The sequence below is a fragment of the Sorex araneus genome, chromosome 3 (genome assembly GCF_027595985.1).
Source record: "Sorex araneus isolate mSorAra2 chromosome 3, mSorAra2.pri, whole genome shotgun sequence".
Classification (NCBI taxonomy): Eukaryota; Metazoa; Chordata; class Mammalia; order Eulipotyphla; family Soricidae; genus Sorex; species Sorex araneus.
In genome coordinates this window covers 196,114,699-196,133,875 of record NC_073304.1, presented here as the reverse complement: position 1 = coordinate 196,133,875, position 19,177 = coordinate 196,114,699, and the positions used below count along the sequence as shown (strand labels likewise).

Below are 19,177 nucleotides of genomic sequence, written 5' to 3'. Positions count from 1 at the left end.
ACTGGTCTCGGGGACTGCTGCTCCCCGCTGCCCCCGAGCGAGGCTGGGACTTCTCAATCATCGCATGGGACACGGCAGCATCTCTGTCTGCTCCCCGAAAGCCTCCGTCTCACCTGCCATGCCCGGCCCAGAAGCGTCTGCCTGGTGTGGGGCTGGTGCGGGGGAGGGGCAGTGAGCAGGAAGCCAGAGTCCCCCCCACCCCCAATTGCTGACAGTGGCACAGACGCGAGATGGAGCTTCCTTGCCCCCAAACAGCACCTCGTGGGGAGCCCCTGCCAGGGTCCCGGGGTGCTTGGCGGCTCAGAGCACACCTCGCGTCTGTTCCAACATGTCCCCTGTCCCTGCTGTGCAAGGCTGGTCTCCTCGGGACTGTGGACCCTCGCCGCCTACTTTCTGTCTCGCCCTCATTTCCTTTGCTGCCAGGCCACTCCGACGTAGCCCTCCCGGAGGGCTGCGGGGCTGCTCTGCACAGGGGAGGCCCCAGTTCAAACCCAGCCTCACGTAGGCCCCTGAGCAACAGTAGGAACAGCCCCCGAGCACTCGGCCCGGAGGAGAGCCCATGCACCCCCAGGTGTGGCCCAAAAACAAAATGAAAAGTAACATAACACTTCTAGAAATTAGGGCCTAGAGAAATAGTACAGCCGGTAGGGTGCTTGCCTTGTATGTGGCCAAACCGGGTTTGATCCAAAGTGCCCCATATGGTCCCCTGAGCCCACCAGGAGTGGCCCCTGAGAGTGCAGAGCCAGGAGTAAGCCCTGAGCATCACCGGGTGGGGCCCAAAAAGCAAAAAAAAAAAAAAAAAAAAGTAAAAACCTTTTTGTGGGCCGGGGAGAGAGCCAGCCCCAGGCTTTGGGTGCTGAAGCTTCAGGTCTCCTGTGTCTTGCTCGGGGAGTAGCCCCAGAGCACTGCCGGGTATGGGTCTCCCCAAAAATCAAAACAAAAGCAATGTTCTTCCCCCCTTCCCAACCCGCAGAGGCAGATGTAGCCTCCAGCTGACATCTGCATTCTCAGTCTGGGGACTGTGCCCCCCAAACAGTGGCAGCCCGTGTAGGGCCGAGCCCCTGGACAGGGTGGATGGTTTTTAAATCATATAAGGTAGAGGGCCGCTCTCGGAAGTGGACCCTTGCATAGAGCCCCAGAGCATCTCTCCCCAGCCAAAATAGCCCTGCTGCACTGGGGGCACCTGGGCCATATTCCTGAGCCCCGCAGAAGCCACACCTGCATCTGCCACCTGCTGCCCGTGTGGGTGGTCACCGCAGTCCCCCTCTCTGCCTGTGCTTCCATCACACATTCTGTGCAGTGGGGCTTTTTATTGGCGGGGGTGGGGGTTGCTGGAGAGGGCTTGCTTGGTTTCTTTTTTTAGCCCTTTAAAATGGTCGCAGCCTCTTTGTGGCCAGATTCAGCTGACACCTAGTTTGCCAACACATACAAGTCCTAAAAGCAAACCAGAGCCCATAAGCTGTCAATGTTGAGGGCCCCTGCATGCCCATTCAGAGCATACACGTGGGGCCCGATGAGCCAGGGGGTCCCTCTGCTGCTGCCGTCCAGCGCGGGCACTCGCTGGGGGAATTACAGTTTGCAGGGAAGGAGGACCAAGGATGCTAGATTCCATAGCTGGCTTCCAGGTGGTCCGGGTGCAGGCCAGCAGGACAGGGCAGGGGTTTAGGGTGCTTGCCTTGCATGCAGCTGAGCCCTGGCACCACATCCGGTGTCCTGAGCCATGCCAGGTTGCCCCCTACCCCCCACAACCAAATAGGTCAGGGTTTATTCAGAGCCATTAAGTTAGATTTTAGAATGAAAAAGTACCCGCTCCTCCCCTGGGGACACAGAAGGTCGAGGCCAGGCCTCCACCAGCAGGAAGTCCGCAGTCTCATGGATGGAGCCTCTGTGGGGTGGGTGTGTTACCAGACTGGGGCAGCCCCTCAGACAGGCCCAGGAAGCCCGGCCCCAGGGCCGTGTGGGCCAGCATCCTCTGCCTGCCCAGGGAGCTGGGGGAGAGGCCTCGGGAGGAAGTTTCGGAGCTGGGGAGGGACTCAGGAAGGTCTTAGGGGAGGGTCTCGGAGGGTTTTCTGCAGGAGCCCCTCGCTTCTCCCGGCCTGACACAAAGTCCAAAGTGCTGGTTTCCAGGCCCCCGGCAGCTTCATTCCCCAGCCGGGCTCTAGTTTTCTCACCCAGAAAAGGGAGGTGCTAGATGGGCACCAGCATGCAGATGACTCGGGAGTCCCTAAGGACGGCACTGCCCCGTCCCCTCAGTCGCAGGTGGGAAACTCAGGGCGAGATCACAGGCAGCATGGGGGAGGCGGCAGCCAAGTGTCATTTCTTCCATGCACGCACCTCTAATTCTCGTTTTCTCTCTTCTTTCCCATCTGTCTGTTGCGTCTGTGTTTCCGGGGGTGGGGGTGGCGGGTGTCTGTCCTGTCTCTCGCCTGCCCTTCCACCTGCCCACACTGGGCCCTGACGCCTGCACCTGGGGACACCTCTGCCACGCTCGGCCCCTTGGGGTGAAACGTCGCGGCCACTCCCAGTCGCTGGCGGAGCCGCTACTACGGGAAAGGACGTCCCGGTCACCCCGACTTTAAGAACACCCGCCCCATTCTGGAAGAATAGTGTGTCCTGGTTCCACCCCCGCGCTCTGCCCGCTCCCGCACTCCCCTTGCTTCCCCTTCCCATGTGTGTGTGTGTGTGTGTGTGTGTGTGTATGTGTGTGTGTTCATCCCTATGGACCAAAGGGACCTTCTCGCAGCTGAAGGGACCACCAGCCAGGGACAGGCGGGCCTGTCTTTCTCACGCTCAGCCCTGGACACGGCCTCTGACCGTACTCTGGACTGGAGAACAGCCAGCCCCGAACCCAGATCATGGCCGGAGCTGGTGGGACTGGGGCTGGCCGGGGGCTGAGAAGCAGCAGGCCTGTTGGCCGGCTCTGCAGGACCTTCCGCCACTGTCTCTGGGCTGCTGGGCTCAGGCTGTCTGCGCTGGACTCCTGGGGGTCCGGATGCTGCGGGACGTCCCTTTGTTTGTCCGAGGCAGGGGCGGCGGCTCTAACACGGCCCCTCTCTTCTCTCCCTAGGTTGTAGCCTGGCTGCCTTGCATGTCCAGGGGCTTCCTTCCTCCTAATCGACCACCCAGCGTGGCCACTTCTGCTCAGACGCACGCTGAGACGCGGGCACTAACCGGGGCGCCGGGCGCTGTCGCTCCAGCCTTCTCCCCTGAGACTCCTTCTCTTGCTTTGTTTATACCACTGACCCTTTCCCGCGCCCGGCCTGCGTGTGCCTGAGTCACTGACCCCTCCCCAGGCAGAGCTGGGATCGCCACCCTGGCGGGACTGACCTTGTGCGGGCTCGGCTTCTGCGGGGTATTCTGACATGTGTTCCTGACTGACTCCTTACTAACCCTTCGTGAGACGCATCCCGCTGACCTGAGCACGGCGGCCTCCGGCCTTGGCGTCCGCAGGACGGGAGGGGTTTGGCGTGGCCGGGAGCCAGCCCGCATCTTGTCCAGCGAGGAGTGGAATGATTTCACAGCCACCTGGAGCCAGCCCCCTCCTGCCAGGCACAGTGCATCCTGTGGCCCAGAAAGATGCCAGCTTTGTGGGGCCATGGGCTGGGGCCCCGCCATCCACTCCCAGAGGACGGCCTGTCTCCAGCTTCACCAATGGGAGCCCAGCTTCCACCTCTTCCGCCACCCGAAGGCGCCTGCTGACTCTCCTGACCCAGGCAGCCAGAGCAAGCCTGACCCCAATGGCTCCCAACAGTCCCCAGCCAATGGAGGCTCTGGCCACCCCAGGCCCGACGCCCAAACTTCTGGAAGCAGGCTCTGGTCGTCCTGAACATCAGCCCATTTCTCAGATGATTTCCCCAGTCTAGGCTTCCTGCCATCTGGGGAACATTTCCCAAAGGAGACTGGCACTCCCACCCCATGCTGGGGCCCAGGTCCCCATGCGCCCCCCCCCAGCTACACAGAGCCAGCCTGGGTCCAGGCAGCGGGAGGCGCACAGCTCCCCCAGAAGGCCAGAGTAGTTCCAGGGGGTCCGTATGCTGGGCTGGGCCGAGGCCGCTTGACTGGGCAGCCTTTCTCGCTTACTGGGGTCCGGGTCCTCTGCGCTTCAGCGGGCAGCCCTGCTTCCTAGCGAATGCCGCCCAGCCGCAGAGGGCACCCGGCAGGTATGTAACTCTTGTTGTTTCTGTTCCTCTTTGCAGCATGAGCAGCAGCAAGGTGGCGCCCCGCTTTGAAAGGTTTGGCCTGGGCATCCTGGAGTCCACAAACCCAAAGATGTAGCCAGCCGGGCAGTGCCTCTCCCGGCTCCTTTCCCCTTTAAACGTATTTGTAAGACACCCAGACACCTACCGAGATGACTGCGGGGCACCACCCTCTGCACCACCCTCTCCGACTCCTCAGTGGACGTGGAGCCACACCCCCGGCCCAGCGGTGCCATACCTGCATGCCAGGAGTGAGGCCTGCGCCAGCGTTTACATGAGTGTCCCGGCAGGCGAGCGTGCTGGGCCCGGGGGGCATGGAGGGGGCCACGCTGGGCCCCGAGCAAGGAAAGAAAGCCTCCTGATGGTGTTTTGTCTTAGAGTCACATGGACACCCATGGGTTCCGACTGCCTCTGCTCCAATGCCCCGTCACTGGGGCACCTTCCCCAGATTCTCCCTTGGTCCTTCCCATGATTTGTCCCTTCCTCCATCAGGGCCGGGGTGCCCTGCCCCCGGAACCCAGCTGGATTGGGGGTGAGGAGTTCCCCAAGAACTCCACCCCACCCCGCTCATACCTGCAGGAAAGGTTGAGACAGAACCAGTAACATGGGGACTGATGCAGGGGGCAGGGCCGGGCCGCTGCAGGGAGAGACGTTTCCCGTAGCCTCAGAACAGCACCACAAAAGAGACACAAACGAGTCCTGGCATGTGCCCCCAGAACCGTGGCCCAGATCTCTCCCTGGAAGGTTTGGTGGACAGCTTGGCCCCCGTCCCCCCACCACCCACATTCAGGGGGCCCTGCCCATGTTGACCACAGGGAGTCATTCACCCAGAGCCTTGAGCTGAGCCGAGGGTCTGAAGGGGCCTCGCCCCTCTCATCTGCTGGCCCTGCAAACCCACAGACCTTCAGAGCATAGCCAAGCACCAAGCTGGGCCTCTTTAATATCTGTTGGAACCAGCAGGAGAGGCTGGTTTGGGGTATTTTGTGGGCGAGAAGCTTCTGTCCCCTGGAAAAGCATTCTCGGCCCCAGAGCGCCTCGTAGCCCGTGGGAGGCCCGGGGCCCATCCCCACACCAGAAGAGAGACATAGAGGCAAGAAGGCCCCAGAACCAGGGAGGGTGCCAGGAGTGACAGGAGGTGAAGGCGGACTCAGCCCGCTCTGCTCCGAGCTGCCCTGGGGGACAGGTACATCCAGAAGCTCCCTGGAGTCATGTCAGAACAGTCTAGAACACAGACCGTGGGCGTCTGAGCAGGCGTCCCAGGGTCTCGAGACTCCCAGCTGAGATGGGCCCATTCCCTTCTCCCCGCCAGCCCTCCGTGGCCTCCCATCACCACAGAGACGTGCCATCTGTCCGCCACCTTGGTGCAGTCGGCTCCAGGATTCGAGAGGTCACGGTGGGCTGTCTACTCCCACCCCTGCCCGGACACACATACAGGCCCCCACCTCCAAAACCACAGCCTGCGGGGGGAGCCCAGGGCCGGAGGTTCCTCCCAGCAGCCCCTCAGCCCCAGGCCGTGATGCAGGTTTAGCATTTTACAAGCCGCTCAACTCTGCCTTGTGCACATGTTGTGGACCCAGGGACCGAGCAGTCACAGCCCCTCAGGAACAACACCTCCTGCGCGTGAGATCTGCCAGGAGCCCGCCATGGAGCCGTGGGGCCGGGACCCTGGTCCTCTCTGGGCCCAGGTCGCCTCCTGCAGCCCACTGGGCCCCGGCCTGCTGTTATTTTCATTGGGAGGAGGCAGAGCACACCGGCATGTGTGTGAGAGGCCCTGGGTGCCAGGGAGCCCCCCCAACACACACACACACACACACACACAAGCTCAGAAGGTAGCGTTTGGGGCCTGGCAGACTCGGGCCTACAACATGTGAGGGGCCTGCAGGAACCTTGTGCCACCTGGTCCTCCAGGCACCTGAAGGTGTGACCCCCACCCCCAGACTGAAAGTCACCTGAAGCGCCTTGCTCTGCTCAGCGCCCTCTCTGCTGCTCAAGTGACTGTGAATAAAGGCGCGGGGACAAGCTGGTCCTTCACACGCCCGCGGCAGCACTCGAGGCCGGCACATACTGTGAATTCAACGCCTGCCGCTCACCCTTGTTGAGGGTGGGAGACGCAGGCTGAAAGGGCTCCTTGGTGATGGTCGGGGAGACCCCCCCCTCCGCACAGTTCCCAGCCTCAGAGCCCTAGGTGTGCCCTCAGCGCCTTCAGCCCCCAGAGCCCCGGCCCCAAGCTTACATCCAACTCAGACTTGGGGTCCTAACGAGTTTCTAGCCAGTGGAGAGCCGAGTGGCCTGCGGGGGCACCGCCGGGTCAAAGGGGTCCCCCCAGCCCCCTCATGGTGTTTTCTGAGCTCACAATGGTGTTCTCTATGGGGTCGGGGGGCCAGGAGAGCCCTGTGAAGTGGGTGGTATGTGGGGGCCAGCACGTGGGCAAACACAGCATCTTTCGCAGCCGCACGGCGCACACTTGCTGTCCTGAATGTGATGTAAAATTTGTACAGTAAAAGTTTTTATATTTTCTATCAACTGCATTTGTCTTCCAGAAATGCTATTAATTTAAATTAAAATGATTAGTATTAACGAGCGTGCTGCAGCCATCTGTCCTTGCTGGGTCTGGGTGTGTGAGCAAAGCGGTACCCAGGTGTTCTGGGGAGCTTGTGTCTGCTTGGTGGGTCCCGGCTGGCGATGTGGGAGGCCTTGGTTGGAGGCCTGGGCTGCCTGCACCCCCCTGAGACCAAGTTGGTCTGGGTTTCTGACCCAGTGCCTCCCTGAGTAAGCGCTACCCATGACCACCACCAGGGTGCTGGAAAGACCTGGGGGGGAGGGGGAGGAGGAGGGCTTCCTGTGTATTTCACTTAAGGTAGAGTCATCTATACTTTCAACACACATACACTGGCATCGGAAGCATCTATCGAGGAACTGATGGTGCAAGCACAGAAGATCAAGTACGACGTCATTGGTCTGACAGAAATGAAAAGACATTGATCACATCATGCCATTTTCAACACTGGAGAAGGACTGTTCCTCAGAACATGTGACAACAGAGGCGTTGGTGGCGCTGGTGTCCTTGTCAACACGAACTTGGCCATGAGCACTGATTCATTCGAATGCCTAACTAACAACCCGAATCAGACGATTATGCTTGAATAGATGTGGCTCATTGCCGGCAGTTTCTATCTTCGTCGTCTACCCACCAACATCCAACTATGATGAAGAAATTGAGAAGTTCTACACGGAACTGGAGAGGTTCTATAAAGAAGACCACACCTTCTACAAGATCATTGTTGGTGATTTTAATGCCAAGATAGGACCGAGAAGGTCACCCAAAGAACTCGACATTGGGACCCATGGCCTTGAATGGAACGATCAGGGTGAGAGACTGAGTTCATCATGTCGACCAAGACCATCCATGGTAACTCATAGTTCCAGAAGGCCGAATCTAAACGCTGGACATGGGAGTCTCCCGGTGGACAGTTCCACAATGAAATTGACCACATCATATTCAATCGAAGGTTTTGCCTGACCGATGTCGCTGTTGTCCCAAAATTCCAAACGGGATCGGACCACCATCTCCTTCGTGCAAAATTCTACTTCACAGAATGGGGAGAAAGGTCTGCAAAGTTTAAGTTTAAGAAGGGAACTCCCTGAACAACACCAACTGGAATCTCTTTGGCACTACTGCGGCAACATGGGAAGATTCCGTCGTTGACAACATCTACAAGGAATACGATCAACTGGTTCAGCACCTCCATGACTGCGTGAAGAATGCCGAGAGTGAGAAAGCCACAAACAGACGCCTGTCTTTGGAAAGTCTCGAGCTCATCTGTCAACGTGGTTTGGCATGAGCCTCAGGCAACCACAAGATAACATCCGAGCTCGCAAAGTTGTACAGAGAAGCAATAAAGGAAGACCTCAAAGAGAGAGAAGAACAGCAGTGTTGGCCGATGCAGCAGAAGCCGGGAAAAGTATTAGCAACACTCGCCTGTCCTTCACCAACTACAAGACCAAGATGACTGCCTTCCAACGTCCTGATGGATCTATCACATCTTCCAGAAAGGCAATGGAGAGGGTTATTCACAACTTCTTCTCAGATCTTTCAATTCTGAATTTATTATAGCTCACGAGCACTGAGAGTATGTTACTTGGTAATAGTGATATCAAGCAAGTATTGAGGAAAACCCTAGACATTGTGCTAATCATAAAACAAATATCTGATTTATTGTCCAGAATCGTCTTTGGAGTTAAAGATTATTAACCCATTTTATAGTTAAGAGAATCACTTGCTAGAGATCATACAGTAAGTGAGAGAGGCAGAAGTTAAACCCAGATTAGAATGATACCTGATACCTTCTTCATTAATATTTTCTGCAGCACTGAAGACATGGCTTACAGGACAGAAGCACATGCTTTACATGCAGGAGGCCCAGGTTCAGTTCCCAGAACTGCATGGTGCCCTGATCACTGCTGGGAGTGACCGTTGAGCGCTGAACTGAGTAGCCCCTGAGCACCATAGAGGATGACCAACACACACACACACACACACACACACACACACACACACACAGGAGCCAGTTTACATATTGAAAATAAACCTCCAAAATAATGAAGAATAGTAGAATTGAATATTCAAAAAAGACTCAATAAACCTAAGAGCTAATTGCACCAAGTTTTCCTGCCAATTTATATTGAATATGCATGCAGAGAGAGATTAAAACCGCAAACCAGAACCTCCCAAGATTGGTTTAAACAGAAACAAACATTTCCCCCTCCCCTCCAATAAGCTCTTTTCCAGAGTTTGTGCTGATAAAAGACTTGTTCAGAGAATCTATGCTAATAGCAGGTCCTAATCTCCTGAAGGGGTCCCAGGTCCTGACTGCCTGTGGAAATAAAACACTGAAGCTCAAGACATCCGGGACCAGCGTGATAGTATCGTGGATGGGGCACTTGCCTTGCATGCGGTCCACCTGGCTTCCATCCCTGGCACCGCATACGGTCCCCTGAGCACTGCCAGGAGTGATTTCTGTGTCAGAGCAAGGAGTAAGCCCTGAGCACTGCTGGGTGTCGCCCCTTCAGAGAAACAAACAAAAGATAATGTGCAGAGCCAGAGAGTGAACTCAATGGTCTAGAGCTCATACTTTGCACGCCAGAGTTCTGGGTGGCTTTGATTCCTTGCACCAGGTGATTCTCTGAGCACTGCCAGGAGTTACCCCGGAGCACTTAGCTGAGACTAGACCCTGAGCACTGCTGGGAGTGACCGCCAAACCAAAAATAAATAGATTATTAAATAGCTATTTTATTAAATATTAAATAGATATGCACACTGTGGCTTATTTATAATAGTCAACAACTAGAAAGAACTCAAATGACCAGCAACATAAATAGAAAAATAAACTATATATATCATAGTTTATTTTTCTATATATATGGACTATATATATAGACTACTGCTGAGCTATCAAAAAATGAAAACTTTGGGGCTGGAGATGTAGTACAGCGGTTAGAGTGCTTGCCTTGCATGTGGCTAGCCTGGGTTTAATCTTCAGCACCATATATGGTCCCTGAACCCCATCAGGAGTGCTACCTGAGCACAGAGCCAGGAGTAAGGCCTAAGCACTGCCTTGGGTGGCCCCCAATCAAAACTAAACAGAAAAGATGAATGGGGTGGGGAAGATAGTACAGTGGGTATGGTGCTTGTCTTGCAATGTGGCTGATCTAGGCTTGATCCCCAGCACCCCATACAATCTGAACACCACCAGGAGTGACCCTGAGCAGATCCAAGAAACATGTCCTGAGCACACTGTGTGTGGCCCAATCCCCCTCCCCACCAACAAGAAATAGAAATATGTGGGGGCCCTGCCCTGTCCAGCAGGTAGGACCCTTTGTGGGACTGAGAAGGGGACGCAGCCGAATGAACAGACGCAGAGACAAAAGGAGGAGGAAAGAGAGAGAGAAAAGCGTTTATTCACTGGCAGCTACAACATTTATACCTGCCTGCTGGGAGGCAGTGGTATGGTATACGTGCCTGGACCCCCGTATGGGTAGTGATCAATCATAGATAAACAATGGCGGGGCAGTAAGGTCAGCAAGGTCAGCAATGGCAGGAAGTTTAAGTAGGCCTCTGTTTGAAAGAAGCCAGGCTCTGTAAAAAAGGCTCCTTACGTCTGGCTTCCTATATCTGGCTTCCTACATCTGGCTTCCTACATCTGGCTTCCTACATCTCCCCCTGTTTTGTTTTAAATTAACTGTGATCAGGGGAGGCATTGTCCGGTATCCCTTGTAACAAAGAAAAAACTCCATTTTTGCAGGGAGAGGAGGGAAGGGATGATCAGGTCTATGCAGGGGGCTCCTCACAGGCCCAATCGAACCCTGGTCTTGGAGTAACCTCTATGCTATACCGGAATACCTCACAGGGAGCCGGGCCCGGGTATCAGCCCTCCCTTGCAGTGCTTTGCCTGGCAACCTGATCCACTATAAGGAGTCCTTGGGAGCCCGGCATCCTTCAAGGTAAAGAACTGGGGGAAGATGAGGTATAAATCTGAACAGAGGCGTCAGCGTTCTGCAAATCAAGCATGATAGTGAACCTATATAGGCTTGACTTTAATACCAGATAGAGCTGATATAAATATTTAGAGCTATTTTCCAGCATCTCTTCCTTTTCTGTTTACAAAATGCCAAAGATCATAATAGTTCCGATGGGTTGCAGATTTAGTGTCAGCTACTCTTTTATGAAGGAGGCAGAATCCTAAGACCATTAGAACGAACATGATCAATAAAGCTGTACCAGCACTACCCATAGCATGGGTAATGCTTTGCCACCATGACCTAGGGTCAAGACCCTGTAATGCATCTGCAATGCTCTGGGCTAGGTTTTCATACTGAACTTCTGGGAGTTTATCCTTAAACACTTGAACAATCTCATTCTGAAGGGCGAGAGTGTCTAGAGACATGTTTCCTTTCAAATCTTGCAAATGGTATCTAATTTTTTCCCAAGTGTAAGCGGACCCATTATATCTATGGGGGGTGATACAGACAGAGGAACTATTCTAATCACAAAACAGTCTCATTTGCTGCTCTAAAATATCAACCTGGCCCTGGACCCAAAGTAACGCTTGTTGTAGAATGTCCAATCGTTGTTCAACATCATGGTTGACAGTGGCCTGCATTGTCCAAAGGTGATGAGAGTCATTCTGCCATGTTTTGACAAAATCGTGTGTCTGGACCGAGGTTTGAAGAGCTGTTCCTGCAACAGCAGCAGTAGTGGTTACAGCAATGAGTCCCAGGACAGCTGCAATCAGGAGCCCAAGGAATCGTCGGGAACGCCGGAGCAGTCGTGACACGACTTCAGTCAGGAGCCCTTCAGCGGGGGAGCGTTGCCATTCTCTGGTCAGGTTCACTGGCAGCCATATATGTGATCTGGCCTTTAACAAAATTATACTGTAGGGAGAATCTTGGATTGAGAGGGAAGAATTGAGACAGGTGAATAAGGCACAATCACGACAAGAAACCCTTTTTCTTGCAGAGTCAAAAGAGAGGGTGCCACGAGCAAACACATAGGGATGCTTAACACATGCTTGCATGTGGAAAGAGGAGCTATGACTGATATTATAGGTAAAATTGAACTGCTTAGAGCCCCACAAGTAACCATCCCAATAATGGCCAGGGCTTAAAGCTGCAGCCACCTTCCATAAGTCAGTGTGTTCCGGATAGAGTGTTCCATTACTTATAGCTTGAGGGCGAGGCGGGACATATCCCCAGTCGTGCCATTCCAGCAATTTTTGGGTCTGGATGTATACTCTTGGGATGGAATTAAAAAGGGTGATAGTCCATTCGACTGCAGGGAGAAAATGACATTTAATATAATCAGAATCATCAGCACAGTCAGGGACGAACTTGCCTTTAGGTCCCCAATCTATCAACTCATAACCTTTACGATAAGATAGTTTGCCCAGCGGGGACCGGCATTCCGTCCACTCCCTGGAAGAGCCTTTCCAATCTTTCATAGAGATGAACTCACAAACTGGAATGGGAGGTTGACCTAGAGAGGTTAAGTAGTGGGTGTAACATCAATGGAAAGAATACGTGTAAGAGAAAATCCAGGAATATGTGTGTGAAAGAATGCTTTTTGCGAGTGATCAGGGGTAGTATAGATTAGGGGCTTCGAGTGATCAGGGGTAGTATAGATTAGGGGCTTCGAGTGAATCCAAGTCTGAAGGCGAAGAGGGAGACAGGGAGGCACTCCAATGCAAACAGGATGGAGTGAGTATCCTAGAGAAAAATTAAAAGGTGTTCCTTCTTCATTCGGCAACTGAGGCATCTGTGAATCCCATGGGGAGGGTAAAAGAAGGGAATTGTTAGTCCAGACACGGGGTCCTGACATGGTCCAGTCCACAACCTGTAAAAGTGGAGGGTGAGGGACATAAGTCCAATAGACATGTTCAGCTTTACCTACTACGGGAATGCAGAACAAGACTGCCAGGAATAGGTTTTTAGGGAAAAAGAAAGTGTAGGGCACCCTGGGGGGTATTTTCTCCTTCTTGGACCTGATCCTTGATGTGGCCCCAGAATATTTCGCAAAGGCTAGAGGCCTTTGTCTGGGGGCTTCTTCTGCCAATCTGTAGAGATTGCATCTTCTTTGGCAGATCCTCTGTTGATGGAGGTTTCTTCATTTTCAGCCAGGGCAGTGGCGTTTGCCTAGGAGAGAGCAGAAGGAACACTGTCCTCAGAGGATTCATCTATCCTCTGGGCGGAGGTTGGTTCAACCAGAGCAGGTGCGTCAACCTGCCTTATCAGTCGTTCAGGGAGCCAGCGGGCTGCACCACCGGCAGCATCAAATAAGCAGGCTGACCCTCGGCCCCATATAAGGACTGGATCGGGGCCCTTCCATAGACCACTCAGAGGGTCTTTCCACCTTACTTTTGCGTAAGTGGGGCTGGTGGAAGTATGCCAAAAACGGTCCGCCGCGCTGCGGCTTTCTTTATCCAGTATGAGAAAGTTCACAACAAACAAAGCATGAGATAGTAACGTCTTAGGGGAAAGCAAGGCTGGGTACAGTTCCTTTTCTGTCCGGAGCTTCTGAATATAGGATTTAAGCGTGAGATGAGCTCGCTCCACTATCCCCTGCCCTTGAGGGTTATAGGGGATCCCCGTACGATGGGAAATCTGCAGCTTCTTGCAAAAATGCTCAAACTTTTTTCCAGTGTATCCTGGACCATTGTCTGTCTTTATTAGCTGCGGTTTGCCTAGTACAGAAAAGCAGTACAGGACATGAGCAATAACATTTTTTGAGGCCTCTCCAGTCTGGGCTGAGGCACAAATAAACCCAGTGAAAGTGTCAATGGTCACATGCACATATTTAAGCTGCCCAAAGGAAGGAATATGAGTGACATCCATTTGCCAGATGGCATTAGGGACTAGTCCCTGGGGATTGACCCCTAAGTTAGGCACAGGCAGGAGAGATACACAGGAAGGGCACTGGCGCACAATCTGTCGTGACTGCTCACGCGTGATTTTAAACATAAGGCGGAGAGTTTGAGCATTTAGATGGTGAAGGGCATGAGCAGCCGTGGCCTCTTGTAGCGGATCTGTTTTTAGAGTTAGTGCTGCGAAGGATCGGGTGGCCAAATCTGCCAAGTGATTGCCTGTCGCCAATGGCCCAGGGAGGTTAGTGTGGGCACGAAGATGGCCTATGAAAAATGGAGCTCGCCGGGAGCGAATACACTGTTGGATTTGCAAAAACAATAGTGTTGCAGAAGAGGAGGGCTTTATGTAACTAATGGTCTCCAGTAATGGGATGGAAAAGGCCACATAAGCACTATCTGTATATAAGTTGAAAGGAAAAAGGGAAAAATTTTTAAAAACCATTAGAACAGCCGTGAGTTCAACCAGCTGAGCAGAGGATTCCTTTGTGGAAAAAGAAACAGTCTCATCCTCACAGACATAGGCAGCCTGGCCGTTGGAGGATCCATCAGTGAAAATCACTTTAGCCCCAGGAATAGGGCTGGATTTGGTGACAACAGGAAAAACCCTTTGATGTAAAGCCATAAATTGTATCAACTTATTGGGAGGGTAATGATTATCTAAAACTCCTGAGAAGGAGGCGCAGGCAATAGGCCAGTCATCGGTATTTTGAAGAAGCCAGTCTAAATGTTCCTTATTATAGGGTTGAATAATAGAAGCTGGTTCAAGACCAAAGTGTTTGCGAGAAAAACTCCTTCCTTCAATAATTAAGGATGCCACTAAGAGATAGTAGGGTACAAGAACTTTCTTTGGTGTGGCAGGAAGGTGAATCCAGGAAACAGGGTTTTCCTGCCAAATTAAGCCCGTGGGAAAATGGGAAGTAGCAAAGATAAGGAGGTGAAAAGGGCGCTGGTAATCTAGAGAACAAACAAAATGATTTTCAATTGCCTTTTCTATGAGAACTAAAGATTCTCGGGCCGCTGGTGTCAGACTTCGAGGGGAAGAAGGGTCAGCATCACCACGCAAAAGGTCATAAAGGGGCATAAGGTCTCCTTTTGTAAGTTTGAGATAAGGACTGAGCCATGTAATATGCCCAAGCAGTTGTTGAAAGTCATGTAGTGTCTTTAACGAAGTAAGCTTCAATTGCGTTTTCTGCAAAAGTACACGGGACCCCTGGAGGCGGAATCCAAGAAAGGTATAGGGGTCTGCAGTCTGAATTTTATTGGGGGCAATTTGAAAGCCAGACTGAGTAAACGCACAAATTACTTGATTGCAGCAGAGCACAGTGGCCTGTGGATTAGATCCAGCAAGCAGAATATCATCCATATAATGAACCATATAAATGTCAGGCCATTGTGCCCTGATGGGAGCAAGAATTTGAGCCACAAATTTTTGACACAGTGTGGGACTATTTGCCATTCCCTGGGGTAAAACTTTCCATTGAAAATGTTGCATGGGCTCTTTATAATTAGTAGCTGGTAAACTAAAGGCAAAACGGGGCGATCGTCAGGATGCAAGGGAATTGAGAAAAAACAATCTTTTAAATCGAGTACTATCTTATACATTTCTGAAGGAATGGCTGCTGGGGACGGCAGTCCAGGTTGAAGTGCCCCAAAAATGACCATGGTTTTATTTACTGCTCTTAGATCCTGTAGCAGTCGCCAACTGCCGTTTTTCTTTTTTATAACGAAGATGGGTGTGTTCCAGGGGGAGGAGGTGGGCTCTATGTGCCCTGCCACGAGTTGTTCCTGCACTAACAGCTTGGCGGCCTGTAATTTTTCAATAGGGAGGGGCCACTGGTCCACCCATACAGGTTCATTGGATTTCCACAGGATCTTATCAGTATGGGGTGCAGGAGGAGCAGTGGCAGTTACTGAAAAAAACCTAGGCCTGTGCGGTCATTTTTCAGTGGGGCAAGGGCTAGCGGCGTAGGCATGCCCTGGAGGTTTTTACCTAAACCTTTTCCGGGAGAATAACCAGCCGAGAGGAGCATGTCCAGGCCCTTGGTGTCAATTAGTAGAAGATCCATTTGTGAGAGAATATCCCGGCCCCAGAGATTGACAGGGAGTCCGGGCAGAACATAAGGGCGTATAGTCCCGGATTTGCCCTCCTTGGTGCACCAATCAAGCGAGGATGAACTTAACATAGGGTTTTGGGATTGGCCTATACCCTGGAGGTGAGTCAGTGAGGGGGTGAGGGGCCACCCTTTTGGCCAGTCTTTTTTGGCAATGATTGTTACATCTGCACCAGTGTCAATCAGACCCGAAAGCTCCTTCCCGTTGATTTCTAAAGTCATCATGGCTTTGCAACCAAGAATGCGCTGGGCAAAAAATGCAAAAGTATCTGGTACTGGGGTTGGTTCTTCTTCTGCTCTCATAGGAATGAGTAATAACTGTGCTAGCCGCGCGCCAGCGTCCAAGACTGAAAATGGGGAGGTTGATTCAACTACTACTCCAATCTGCCCTTGAAAATCAGCATCTACAATCCCGGGGAGTACTTGCACACCCTGAGCAAGCATATTGCCTCGTCCAATAATTAGGCCAAAAGTTCCAGATGGCAAAGGGCCACAGGCATTGACATACACTATCTGCGGGCCCTGTTCTTTAACTAATATTGTGCGGGAGGTGGCACAGAGGTCCAATCCGGCTGAGTAGGGGATGGCTTTGCAAAGGGATTGGACGCCGATAGGCTGAATGGCCCATGATTTTGAGGAGTCCCAGTCATGGGAGGAGGATCGGATTGGGGGCCCTGGGGCTGGCCCCGAATCCAGTTTCCCGACCCGGCCCTCTGGCGGCACTCTGACCTCCAGTGGAAACCCTGTTTACACACAGGACAAGGAGTTTTAGGTCTGGGCTGCGGTTTTTTATTGGGACAGTTTTTTGAAAAATGTCCAGGCTGCTGACAGCCAAAGCACAACTTGTTCTGGCTGTTCGCTGGTTGAATGGCAAGTTGTTTGAAAGCAGCCCCTATAGCAAGCCCTATTTTTTGGGTGGTGGGATCAACATCAGAGCATAGCCTGATGTATTCTGAAAGAGTCTTCCCACGCTTATGGGGGCGAGGTGCGGCCTGGCAGGTGGAGTTAGCATTCTCATAGGCCAGGTGGCGGATCAGCTCATTATCTGTCTCTTCGCTTCCCATAAGTTTTTCAGCTGCCTCCGTGAGGCACCGAATGAAATCACTATAGGGTTCATTAGCTCCCTGACGAACCTTAGCTAGGGATGTTACAACCGACCCTTTAGAGGGAAGCCTCCTCCAGGCCCGGAGGGCAGCCGTTTGTATCTGGGCAAGCAGCCCTGGGGGAAATTGAGCCTGTACCTCATTAGAATCGAAGGGTGCCTGGCCCTGAAATTTAGCAAAGACCCAGGATGAAGAAGAGCCTCCTGCCGAGACATTGCTGCGCGCCATGTCTTGGCATTGATCAGAATAGTCTGTTTTCCACAAGAGATAGTCTCCTCTACTCAGAACAGCCTTAGCGACTGAGAACCAGTCGTTCGGTGTGAGCCATCCCTCACTAAGGGAGTCCAAAAGGCCAAGCGTAAAAGGAGCAGTGGGGCCGCAAGAAGAGACAGCAGCCTTTAAATCTTTCAGGTCCCCGAATTTTAATCTATTGTGGCTCTGGCGGATTGGTGCTTGAGGAGTTACTTCCTGAGGGGGATTTATCTCTTCAGGATGTGCCCCTTCCTCAGGCTGATAGGCCTCCTCAGCTTCTCTATCTGAGGAATCATCATCGGGTCGAGCCGTGAAGGAGGTGGGGTAATTGAGGGCCCGAGAATGGGACCTGGTGACTGGGAAGGCAGCCATGGGCTTTAAAACTAAAGTGTGGCGGGGTGAAGGAGAGACCAAGCTTTTCTTACTAGGCCCTTGAGAGAGGCTAGGTCCTCGAGAGATGGTAGAAGGCTGCAGGGCACTCACGAGTTCCTTATCCAGCTGCCTTATTTGAGTCAAAAGTTGGACATATTCCTGCTTCTTTTGGAGAACTGCGCGTAAAGCAGCAGTGTCCCGGGCAAGCTGGCGGACTGTCTCACTGGTGTCATAGGAGGAAGTAAAAAAGGCAGTGGCATGGGACAGATAAGGGGGTGGCTGTTTTCCTGACGGGGGCCAAGGGGCTGAGGGCTGATACCTCGCCACCTCATTTTCCAGGATAGCCCCGTCTTCCGGGGGCAGGAATTCGGATTCTGGAGGTGGGGGATCAGAGATGCCAGAAATCACAGGATAAAGTCTCGGAGGCGCCTTTGCTTGGGAGGGCTCAGATAGGGGAGCAGGATGGTCAGAGTCTATAGTGGCGGAATTTGAGGAGTCAGCCTCCTGCATGGGGGGGGCCTCATTCCTACAGACTGAGGGAGCCTTAGAACTCTTATACCTTTCCCTCAAAAAAGTCTCACATTCGGAAACAAGGTGCTGAGTCTCTGGCTGTCTTTGTTGCCTCTTAAGAGTCTCATTTATTAAGTTCCAATAAGAAAAGGCAGAAGTAGGGATTTTTTCAGGACCATACTGTTCATAATAATTTTCCATACAATCACCTACTCTGGCCCAGTTCTTGTCACTAATAATCCCCTCCTGAGGGAACCAGGGGCAAATATCTTCTATAAAGAGAAAAAATTGCACTAGGTCTTTTTTCTTTACTTTTACTCCACGGTCTTTAAGGAAGTTTTTCAGGGCTTTGACAAAGGGCTCCTTTTTAGAGAGTGTTTGTCCCATAATTTTAGGAGGTAAGGGAGTGGAATTTATCTCTATCAGCGGGAAAAGCACCTTTCGAAAATGCAAATAGTAACAAAAATAAGGATAGTGAGAAAAACGATGCAAATAACGGGGATTTCCCAGGGGTGAACACAGACAAAGGAAACAGAAGATAAGCAGGCCATAAAACAAGAAGAGAAAAAGGAAAGGGGCACTGGAAGGCTGTTTCTGCCAACTTGACAGAAATGAAAACACAGGAAAAAGGGATTCAACCTTCCACCAGTGACTGTCTTCACTGGGAGGCTGTTTCTGCCAACTAGACAGAAATGAGGACACAGGAGAAAGGGACTCAAGCTTCCACCAGTTACTGTCTTCACTGGGAGGCTGTTTCTGCCAACTAGACAGAAATGAGAACACAGGAGAAAGGGATTCAAGCTTCCACCAGTGACTGTCTTCACTGGGAGGCTGTTTCTGCCAACTAGACAGAAATGAGAACACAGGAGAAAGGGATTCAAGCTTCCACCAGTGACTGTCTTCACTGGGAGGCTGTTTCTGAGCTAACTCGACGGAAATTAAAGTACAGAAAGAAATGGTCACTGGCAGGCTGTTTCTCTAACTCGGCGAAAATGAAAGCACAAAAGGCACAAGAAGGGTGGGGGGGACGGGGGCACTCATAACAAACCACTCAGATGCATGTCTGGCCAGTGAGGAACTTAGCCGTAGTGGATCAGCCTGAGAGGTGACTTGTGGCCGGTGTCTAAACCAGCACCACCCTAGACCATATGTTCCTCGTGGAATCGCAGACAGCCCAATCGGACTCCGTAACCTTAAAGGGATCTTAAGGATGCCAA

The 19,177-nt window shown here is 52.4% G+C and overlaps 1 protein-coding gene across 6 annotated transcripts in view; it reads left to right on the top strand.

Annotated features, from left to right (window-relative positions):
- LOC101554098 (kinase suppressor of Ras 1) overlaps positions 1–6,777 on the top strand; it is a 157,300-nt gene extending 150,523 nt beyond the window's left edge. For 3 of the 6 annotated variants that reach the window (XM_055133176.1, XM_055133177.1, XM_055133174.1), the window contains 2 exons: positions 2,526–2,606; positions 4,197–6,777. In XM_055133176.1, coding sequence (XP_054989151.1) covers positions 2,526–2,606; positions 4,197–4,275 — 160 coding nt within the window. In that variant the 3' untranslated portion in view covers positions 4,276–6,777. Of the gene's footprint in view, positions 1–2,525; positions 2,607–3,067 lie in introns of all 6 variants that reach the window. The other 3 variants (XM_055133179.1, XM_055133178.1, XM_055133180.1) reach the window with 2 other exon arrangements.
- The last annotated feature ends 12,400 nt before the right edge of the window (positions 6,778–19,177 follow it).